The 12,141-nt window shown below is 35.0% G+C and overlaps 1 protein-coding gene across 1 annotated transcript in view; it reads right to left on the minus strand.

Moving 5' to 3' along the window:
- Positions 1-6,428: 6,428 nt before the first annotated feature.
- LOC138319188 (neuroglobin-like) overlaps positions 6,429-12,141 on the minus strand; it is a 62,789-nt gene continuing 57,076 nt past the window's right edge. The window contains exon 4 of the mRNA XM_069262163.1: positions 6,429-9,197. Within this exon, the coding sequence (XP_069118264.1) occupies positions 9,051-9,197 (147 nt within the window). The 3' untranslated portion in view covers positions 6,429-9,050. The remainder of the gene's footprint in view (positions 9,198-12,141) is intronic.

A 12,141-nucleotide genomic window follows, 5' to 3' on the forward strand; every position in this document is an offset into this window, starting at 1 on the left:
TGGTAGAAGTGGCTGGAGAGCGAAGAAGTTGTGAAGGAGACATATGTTTTGACTGACTAGATATTTTGGTTCTGGAAAAATGTAGTTGGAAAATGAGGAGAACGGGTTAATGGAAACCGGATTGACCTCTTTACTGTACAACTAATTTCATAAAACGGTATATAAATTGCTTTAATAATAGTACTTATTCCTGTGACTTTTTATAAATTACAAAGTAGATCGATTGCTATATATTCAAAGCTCAAACATGTATTTAAAAGTGTTTAGTAGTAAATATTTGAGCTTAACAAACTAAATACAGATGAAGATCTGAGCGAAAATTGATGGAAAGTGTCTCGATAAAGGACACGATTAATGAGGATTAAGGTTTCATATTCTGGTATCTTTGTCTATTTATTTATTGTGTTTTTCTTGTTATCTTTCTTAAGCAATATAAATGAATAATCGATATTCGGTGCGAGACCGATGTACCTGATCAGGAAAAGCCGTATTGTTTATGTAGCGAAGGAACAGTTATTAGCATATATTATGACATATCATATCTTTTTGTTATATTGTTAAAGCTAAATACCGGGTGGCAGGCGTAATGTTTTATGTGTACCTTGCAGAAATTGTTATACACTGTTGCCGAGCAGCAAAAACGCATGTTTTCTTGGCTAGTTAATGATACCACTTATATTAATAGGGAGTTTCAATTCAATTTTTAAATCCGAAAAAGTAAAATTTTTCGAGCTTATATTGAATTGGTAATCGTGAAATCAGGTTTCCGCGAAAAAAGTGAGTTAACAATTTAGTTTATTGTATGACTTTGGCAAATATGTTTGTATACTACAATTTTGTTTATCGAATGACTTTGGCAAAAATATTGATACTATTACGTGGTTTTTATATTCATTCTACTTTTAACATTGGAAGATAAATAATATACTTTTATTACATGGATTTGAAGGCACGGTCCTTTTCTATTTACAAGTTTACCTGGAATAATAACTAAGTTCTTATACAATTTGTATTGTAATTACCCCAGAAAGGAGACTATATATTCCTCATATTCTCTCATACCTACACATGTAATACTGGCTAGTCTAGGGCAATATACTCATGTCGCCTGAGGCTGTATTGCATGGTTATCCATGCAATAAAGCCGCGTGATGTCACAGCGTCAATAAAATTACTATTTTCTAGGTGTCATTTTAAACAATTTTTTTCAGGAACTAGGGTGGATAAACTTTAAAAAATACAAACAACGGAATTTGCGTTGAAAATATCATGCAATTTTCATGTATGGATGATTAAATTGCAGTTGCGTTTTTTTCGAATTTATTTCAAAATGGCGGAGAAAAATAGTTGTAAAATTGCAATAAAATGTCGAGGTATGAGAGAAAAATACTCTTTCCTACGTGGATATGAAGGATATGGATATTCTACCCTTGGGATCACAAAATGTTGGAGGATTTTACAACATTTTGTGACCCTCGGGTAGAATATCCCTATCTTCCATATCCACATATGAAAGAGTCTTATATTATATTATGGTGTAATGTATCGCCATTTGTTTGGTACGATGGTCTTGTGGCATGCAAGGCTGAACAAGGATCGTCAATAGCACACTAACCTGTACGGTTCTCTTCCGACTAGTGTAGCTTCTTCTGGAACCTGCAGCAGAAATGTATATATATGCAAACACATTGTAAATATTTCATTATTTGTCCACACATTTGGAGGTGATGTATCTTGTTTAGTACATGTTTGACCTTGATTCATGTATATGTATATAAAACTAAATTGAATAAATATAAATGTGAAATCAGATTTTAATTTTTGATTTGTCCTATGATTGCAAACTTATACTACTTGATGCCGCACACACACTTACTCAAAAGCTATATGCATCAACTACCCTCCGTTACTGCGGGACATGCTATTATCATTTACTACTTTGTCCAATACTTAGTTGTGATGGCCTCATGCTGAATTTAACTGGCTATAGGACGGAACTACAGGATTCATTGATAAAAGTTATTCTAACAAGTGCTGATATCTTGAACAATCGGGTCCATAGTACATTATAGTGACAGCCAGTTTCATTTATGAGCAAAGAAGCCTCAAACACATGTCTTATTTCTTCCCAAATGATATTGGGGACACAAAGTAAAATTTTGTACATTTATCTGTTTGCAACAACACCGGATTGATTTAAGAGTAGTTTAGCTATGGTATATTTCAAAGTAAATCTATGGAGTTATATTTGTAGCTCCTCCTTAAAACCAGTCAATAAACACAGTACAACATAGTTTTAACACGTTCAGAAAAGTATAATTTTACAATTTCATTTTACTGGGCCAAAGTGTAATTCAACAACCTTCATATCTCGGTTATTGCGTCTCAATAGTTAAGATGCCTGACATTCTGTTCCTAGCCTAAAAGCTTCGGTTTGGGTGGTCTATCGGTCAATGTATATGGTATTCCATGGTAGTCATTGCGTGACAAACATTTCTTAACGACTAAAATGTCGTCGTCTTTCTTAGATGAAAAACAGGTGACCAAACATTGGCCTTTTAAGTTAATAGGGAATGTGGCTAGCAAACATTCAGCAAGCCTCGTACTGAACAGTCATAATAATATACTCTGTAACATATACCAGTTCCGTCTTGATAGACCTTTGCTATTCTGTTAGTCCCTAGTTAAAAATGAACCATGTCCCGGTTTTGTATGAGCTCTAATATAATAAAAGCGGATGGGACTCTCATTGTCCTAGTTATCACGTCCCTATGCCTTGCATGTAAGAAAAACGTGCGTAGGCGGACGAGGCGGTAACTACATCAGTCTGATCCTTATCACCCCAGCCCAATCATTCGGACCTCAGACTTGATACAATCGATATTTTATTTACACCATTTTAATCACAGTCGGTACACTGTTAGGAGACGGCTTTGTTTCCCGGGCTACAACAATGTAATGATTTGAAGTACTCGATCATTTGTATTAGATTCTTGTTTGATAAAAGCTCAGCGATTTGTGTTATGTCTACATTTTTATCTTACACATTCTTCATTTTCAGAAGAACATACATAACACTAACAGCATTACTGTAAGTAAACATCTACAAATGACAACTATCTTTGCGCAAGAGTAAATGTAACAAAAGTCGCATCGTTCAACATCAATCTAAATCAACTCACAGACTAACGGCTTTAGTAAAAAAACGGAATCTACAGATAGGTACAGCATCTAAGGAATGACACGAAGATGTGATTACAGGTATTTTTGCACTGTGTATTTTTTGCATTGTAATTTTCGCCATTGTGTATGCACAAGAAGCAACACGTTTTATCAATACCAAAACGTATGATTCTATTAGCTAAGCCCTTACAATCGATTTAAAACTAAAAATTAGTTTCAGGAAGGACAACAACCTCCGTAATAATTGTAATTCAAAATAAAGAGACTCATTTTATAACGAAAATTCCTATGAATTGAACACTCATTTAAGATTCTACATATATCGGCACTCGGTTATGAAGCAGATACATTTTTACCTTCCAGAACATACTGTCTTATTATGTTAGTATTTTCTCCTGTAATTTATACCTGACTTAGACTTTGTAATCATGTTATTATTGGTGCGTTTTTTTAATAACAGGAGCACAATGACCTGTTTTTACGGGGATCCTAATGATCAACGTTAAAATGAAAGGAAAGCTTAACAGTCGTAACTGTGAAATAGGTACGCCCAACACAATTAGTATACGTTCATATGTGACGATGTTCACTGCTTGTGTAATGGGTCATTGTAAGTAAACTTATTATCTTTTTCATCACGGAAGTTACGTAATGCCATTATTCTCTCACGTGATTTTGGTCTTGTTCTCCTCAACTCACCTTTTATTGTTTATCGAACTATAAAACCAAATTGAAGTCCAGGTTTTATCACACCACTGTAATTCTTTTTGTGGAGAGATCAATAGGATACACCGTCCTGGACAGTATACTAACAATAAATCTCGTGCATTAACAACAGAGAAGGTTATTTCTACTTCCAATTATTTCACCATTTTTCTTTTTGTTCAGGGGGGGGGGGGGGACGCAATAATGGAGAGGATTTTCGCTAGAGGTATAAACTGTAACTGTGAAGTTAATATTTTGTGATATTCATCCTTTTGATCTAATATTCTAGGGTTGGTAAACTTAGATAGGCTATGAACTTTAAGACTCTTTCATATGTGGATATAAAGGATAGGGATATTCTACCCGAGGGTCACAAAATGTTGCAAACCTTAGGCTTGCCGAACATTTTACGATCCCGAGGGTAGAATATCCATATTCTTCATATCCACATAGGAAAGAGTTTTTTTTGCATGAGTAGCCATGTAATACAGTGTCAGGTGACACGAGTGTATTGCCCGAGACCGGTCAGTATTATGCATGAAGGTATAATTAAATACGAAATACTAAAGTATGATGAGAAAATACCGAATATTAACATTCAAAGTGTATGAAACTAGGAACATGTCAACATTTATCTGGTCTTTGTTTTGTTTACCAGGACCCGTATAACTACCAGATTGTGCTTCTATACAACAATCGTGCTATACCCGACGATATGTCTATGTGGTGCCTCCTAGCTACATTAGTTTCGTCTCCACTTTTAAGTCGTCATTATAGGGGGTGCCTGTGTCTTATTCCACTACAACTTGTAAGTATGGAGAGGTAATAAGGTAACCCGTTCGTCTGCTGCAGTTAATGAATTATTGACCTCTCTGCTTGCCTCCTTCCCATGTAAAGTTTAAATCTATTGATTATATCACAGTAATGTTCCACAATTGTGTCTGTGGTGACTTTTTAAGCAACCTACTGATGCTTCGTTCTGACAATGATTTGGGGTAGCAGGTGGTTAGATCTGCTCCAGTATATTATAATGCACTGCCATTAAAATGGATGGGAAAATGCAAATACCTCATTACTTGAATGTTAAGAAGACAATGTAGATAGCTATCATTAGTTCAAAGGAGTTCAAAAGTTTAGATTTTTTTCTCGGTTATATTCAGCTTCCGAGATCTAAGGATGGATATTAATGGTTTGTGTCCTTTATATAACTAGTTCTAGTATACAGCTTTCAATTCCTAGGATTGTTGGTGTCTAGTATGTATCATGCACAATACTATCGGAGCTTTCTTCACAATGTATAGTAACAATATTTGTATACAGTTGTTACAACGGGAGTGTGAATCGTTGAATAGAGCAATTTTGATAGTATAAGATGTCTATGTGCATAAGGTATTTTTGCATAAACTTTTGAAAAGGCGCTTCAGTACCATTGACTCGAGTGAAAGACCCAACTACAAAAATCAAACTGAAAAATAACGAACGCAAACGAACGAGTGAAGAAAATTACCAACTGACAAATCAGACAAATAAAAAAAGCTAAATCAATCTTTTTTTTCATTATATAACTGACTCTTTCAGAGAGAATCTTAAGCAACACTTTCACTATAATTTGTGCCTACTGACCAATTGCATTATAGTAAAAGGCTACTAAATATGGAAGCTTATTCCAAAATGTCAATCAAATGATTAGTGAAATTTTCTTCACTCATTTCCTGAAGAACATGTGATTATATATTCTCCAAATTTGCGAGTTCTTACACAAATCCCTTGATTTTTTATCAATTTGAATTTTTGTCGTATAAGCTTATGAACAAAAATGATTTTTTCTTGATTTAAAGGAAATATATGCGATTAACCTATCAGTCTATATGTTATATATTATATGTTATTTGGCCTAACAACTAGGCACCGGAGATTCTTAGTTCACAGACAATACCGTTCGATTATTAAACATGACCTAATTTATTGCAATCACCCTGCCCATGTAACCCTAGGATGCGATCATCATTACCAGATTTGTCAACATCCATTTTATACTTTGACCTATGATATTACCATGAGCCCAGAAAAAGGCATTTTAATGCAAAATATTTTTGTTATAAGTGAGTAAGTGATATACCCTCATTTTATCTATGATGGTGTTCACGAGTTAGTTATTATGTGTAATGATTCAACAATGTATCAGTGATTCCGATTGGTTAGCTTGTTGGATTTACCCGTCACAAGCAGGTGGTATGAAGCTGCGTACATACAAGGGGGATTACTCCCACTTTAAGATGGTCAATGAATACAAACATGGCATCCAATTGCTGGTTCGTCTATTACACCAGTGAGGTTTGAATTTCACTTACGTCCTTAAAGGGGCTAGGTCCTAGTATTTAATTGTTGTAGTGTGTCCAAAATTTGTTATTTAGGTTTTAAATGCCACTGTAGTATCTCACATTGATGGACGGCCAGTCTGACTACCGTATGATATCCGATATTGGTTAATACTCGAGACATCATACATTGATAAACCAACATATAAGCAAAACATGGCAAAGGTCATATTTGTTTATTATAGAGTTGACACCGCGTGGCAACCATATCATTCTAGTTAGACAATGTGCTCGACCAACACACACACGTTCCGCGCTACTATTTCCCATAGCTTCAATGTAAGTACAGATGTTGATAACCTTTAAGTCTTGTACACATGCTATTGGTGATCTATATTATACTCATTCCACACTACACGAGGACCACATGCGTACAGATAAGGATGAAAAATAACATTTATTATAAAATGACAATTATTATATGAAGAAAATATTATTTATCAATAACCTACATTTAGTACACTCCACTCCACTCTCGCATTCTTTGATGTACATGTTTGGATTACCAGAGAAGCCGAACAGCGATATTGATCTCGTGCTGACGATGTCACTGTTACCAGTATTTCACAGCCGGTTAAGCAGCATTTAAGAGGAAGAGTAAATTAACTAGATATATGCCCTGGGTAACTGTAGTTTCTATGGTCACTATGACAACCAACGTTACAAACAACGTTACGGTGCTACAAAAAGCCCAATAGAATTCGTAGATAGCAAAGAACAAGTCACGTATCCATTGAAACAGTTTTGGTGATAAGAATGGAAACAAAGTCTTGTTTCGTTATAAAAACGGGTTGTTATTAACATTATTAGGTATTAGGTAATTTTATTACAGTTCCGTATTACATTAAACTGTCTATATACTTAACATTAGCTATATGACTGATGTAAAACCTAAAGCAGATACACCGTTGAGCCGCTTCCAATTTTCGCTGTGATAGACCATGAAATGAACAATTGTCCAATGAAATTTAGATTCCATATAAATCAATGCCTTATATACAATCTGGCACAGGCACTGGAGGTTGGGTTTTCTTACCATATCCAAAATCTGAAGTTGCATTTTTCAAAATTGGTGTTAAATGGACCATGGATACTAAATGTTCGAAAGTTTATCAGTCTCCTTTTGCATGCAACATGTACATGACTCATCGATAGACTACTAATATGCTAATACATTAATATGTCATAATAATTGTGTAAAAACTTAAACATATCATACAGCTAATATCTCATGGGTGGGTGGGGGGGAGGGGGGCGGTCTAATCCATACACAAATAAATAGTCTCATCTAATTATGCTGTAGGAAGATACACTATAGCTAGATGCAATATGATGGTTGGATTAATATAAAATCAGTGTGTAAAATATTAAGGATTTCTTATTCGAAAACAGAAAGACACACAAAAATTGTCGATAAACCATTTTTATCAATTAACAGTTCTTGTAAAAAAGAATGTATAATAAATGAAAAGAGGTATCTAAAACAAATAAGGCTCCTCTTTTCAGTTTACAGGTAAGGTAAAGGAAGTAAAACTACTTAGTTGAGAGTTCAAGCGACTATTATCAGAAAGAAACAGTACGATTTTATGATCAAAACGTTAAAACAAGTCGCAAATATGTCGATGATGCAGATCTGAGTCATTTAAGTTTTTTTTTAATTCCAAATAACATACTAATCATGTACATTTCTAGATGTATTAGTTGTTGTATCAACACATTTTCTTATTTTTGCCCGTAAGTTATTGTAACTACTTGACGTATAAGGTATACATAAACCGTCATGTTGTTGAAATATTGAAATAGTCGCTAACCTATCTAATCTCAATTGGTTTGTCTCTTGAATACAATATACTTAATATAATGTAAACTCACCAACACATTTGCAGATTGCTTGTAGAACTGAATGTTTTACAAAATAATATTGTTTTAACTTTTGATACAGCTTGATAGAGATAAAAACATTTCTATAATATCTACTGTTTCATATTTATTCTTCGCTAAATATTGATTACGTTTACAGAACCAAGGGATGAGCTGTTGGGTGATTTCTCGGTTGGCGATATAAAACTAAACTAGGAACGACTCTACAACATTCGTCAGAGATGATAAGGTATCAAACAGAGCCCAAAATGGTTATGTAGACTTCATAATCAAGAAGGAAATACAAGGCAGTTGATGTGTTTAAACTAACTGTGGACTTGCTTGGATTGTTTATTAAATATATAATCGGATTTCAAATATTTCCTGTAATTAGCGACATAATATTGATAGCACTTGCTCATGTGTATTTCCCATCCACGCTTGCTTACGAACTGTCTTAACGCTGTTTGGTGTTACTACAGATGATGACGGAACACACATATAATATCAGAGAATCTAAATGTTTAACCACATAGAACACATAGGCGTTTATACCTTCACATATCCACATGGTCTAAATCTCATTTATCATATTGACACGTGTTATCAAACATCCATGGACGTTTACCATTCTGGGGATGGTATCAACAACAGACGGAGGATCCTCGACCCGCCATTCCGACAGTTCACTCTCTAAACGAGAACAAGACCTCCTGCTATCACCTAGCCGATTGCTTTTCTCACACCAATTATTTAGTTACGTACATCACAATTCACCAACTCCAGCCATACGCAACACGTGCCAGTAGGCCAAATTTCCGGAACAATTCCGGAGAATGGTTGGAGATTTCTGTCTCTCATCCTTGTCTATTACCATGCTGGCACACTGTCGTCTGCAGCAGACATGGCGGCTATCACGTGACCTCAGGAGACGGCATTAGACGTATCGTATCCATCCACCATAGTTTGGAGAACGAACTTTATAGTAATTCTGTAGATTTTGTCCATATTATCACTGTATCGATCTCCAAGTGTTATTTTAACAGCTTCTAGGAACGGAACCTCGATAGCCTGAAAAACAAAACAATAGTTGTAAGTTAATATGATTTGACAATGTCATGATGAAAAATAGTTATTGTCAATACAAGTTCAGAAATAATCATTATAGTATCCTAATTATATCTGAAATACCAAGTCCACATTCTCACCAACACTGGGAATATTGTTGATATAATTCACACAGAATAAAATAATAGACTTTGAATTAACAAAATATATGACGCGGTGACAGAAAGTTGAATCTATGTACAGCACAGATACTTAAGAAACAAGATCGATGATATTGTAAGGAGTCATGTCGTTTATACCCCACAGACAAAAACACATATTACTTTCATATAGATCTACTCGAGTTCATACTAACCAATAACTTTACATGTTCAGGAGATCAAACTCGAAAATACCCATAAACTTACAAATCTCAGTTTAATGTACAAATATATTCAAGAAACAACACTAGGTCAATAAACAGGTAATTGCTGTTGAAGACAGCGTTCCTCTACCTAGAAAGAAAGCTTTATGTTATTTACATAATCTATTCAGAATATACTAGACATCATGTAATGTAGTGTGTACCTGCATGTGCGAGACATTGTCACAGGATTCTATTATGAAATCGACACAGCTTTCACATCGCCACTCAAATGATTTCGCAACATGACTTTATATAAAACCACAAAATGCACACACAGGAATTGACGGAAACAGTTTCTAGGCTACAAACTGAAAATATTTTATTTTTTGAATGCACCGGATGTTGTGTTAAGTGGAAACAGAACCTTTCGCAAAATGCATATTTGAATTTAGCGTGTGAAGGCAGAATTGACAAAGGGCGGGCAGACACAATGGTTAGCCTCTTCTGGGAAAACTACTTCCTTGATCACCACTACTACTTCAATAAGTGAAACAGTGGCCTATGCCTATGATTGAAGACCAACAGGGATGGTCGAAGGATCAGATGTTGAAAAAAAGAAACACGATACACAACACAACCAAATCATGTCTCCGCAATGGAGCAACAAATAAGGGACTACCATAACCAAGCACACAACTTTTGCATGATCTTAAAAACAAGGCATAAGCATCTTAAAACAAGGCATAAGCATGAGTAGAAAGAAGTACATGCATTGCTGTAACTTTAATATGCACTATGATGTTCAGTACTAGACAGTACTCGTTGGTTACAGCATTAACATGACACATGAGAAAAGCGGTAAAATGGTTTATACTTCCGTATTCACTGTTTCATGACACTAAGTCCGAAAACGATAACTTGTGGCAATGATCTTCTGTTATACAAAAGAAAGCTGACGTTCTGTAATATCAAGGTATATGAAAACATATTTCATTGTGACAACGCTATTGTAACATACAATTTTTGAATAGCTTAGATAATGAGACTCTAAATGTTTATTTTCTTTCAAAACATGACCGACGATATGATCCAAGAAGCCAAATTTGCTAGCAAAAACCATATTTGACATTAAAGCATGAATTACGAAGACCTTTAAACGATTTAATTCTGCCGATAGAGGAGGATACGTTGAGTCTTTTACGAATCAGACACTGTCAGTACACGACGAGGCAGTGATATCACGAGTGATTGGGTACCAGTATTTTATGTATCCTCCTGTGTATGACCATCATATGCCTTTGTACATGCCCTGTATATTGTCAGACTAGATCTATGTATCTACGTTTGTATCGCTTCCTTGTATATTTTCTTTATCAATAACGCAACCTTTATAATCAATATCAGATCTGGGTTTGTAGTGTATTGTCCAAGTAGTATGGCGTACTAGTATATTTTGGCAGGGTATACAGATGAGGTGATAAACTATCATGTAAATTTCAGACTTTCCATTCAACCCACTATTATCCTGTATATCAGTTTTATATATCAATACTACTGTTGTGATAATAGCTGTAGAAATGTTTATTTAAAGTATAGACTAAAACAAGTAGGATCTACCCACAGTGTCCAAACATGTAAACAGTCTGTGGAGATAACGCCGGTATGGCTGCCGACCACAAACATCCAGTGTCTATTCGTATCCCTGAGAACAGCTGACCATAATAAAGAGCATATACTTAGAGATGACTTATGTTCATGCCTGAACGTCACCAAGCGATATTATCTTAATCGATCTGTGTTCTATAAGAAATGCTTGGGTTGTGGTTTATTACTTACATCCAATAAATAGCCATTGTTATCTGACTGCTATACGGATTATCAATCATCCATGTGCATGTAAACTACAAACATGAACACAGCAAACACACTTTCTATCATCTACAGGGTAGGAAGTCCATAAATCGTCCGGACATGGTGCATACTGGCATCTGTATACACAGCAGAAGTATGCATGCATCTCTTGTCTACAAATTACAGATTACATTTCATGCCGTCACTTTTAATTAACACTCTCCCTAAAATATCTAAACAGAGGTTCATTAAACCAGTCTGAAAGTAATGATTACAGAGACAAAGATACAGCCATCTCTCCCGAGTTTGTATGATGCCTAGATTATATCATCAAGTGTCTTAGAGACAGAAACAAGCGACGTCAATCACACAGCACTCTCGTGGAACGTTATTCTTCCACAGTGAAATAGAAGAGTTTTATCACCTTTGTTCTCTTATCATCACTGTTATTTTCTCTTATCATCACTGTTATCATCTCTTATCATCACTGTTATCATCTTTTATCATCACTGTTATCACTGTTATTATCTCTTTTCATCACTGTTATCATCTTTTATCATCACTGTTATTATCTCTTATCATCACTGTTATCATCTCTTATCATCACTGTTATCATCTCTTTTCATCACTGTTATCATCTCTTATCATCACTGTTATCATCTCTTATCATCACTGTTATCATCTCTTATCATCACTGTTATCATCTCTTATCATCACTGTTATCATCTCTTATCATCACTGTTATTATCT

Source organism: Argopecten irradians, chromosome 3 (genome assembly GCF_041381155.1).
Source record: "Argopecten irradians isolate NY chromosome 3, Ai_NY, whole genome shotgun sequence".
In the NCBI taxonomy this organism is placed as follows: Eukaryota; Metazoa; Mollusca; class Bivalvia; order Pectinida; family Pectinidae; genus Argopecten; species Argopecten irradians.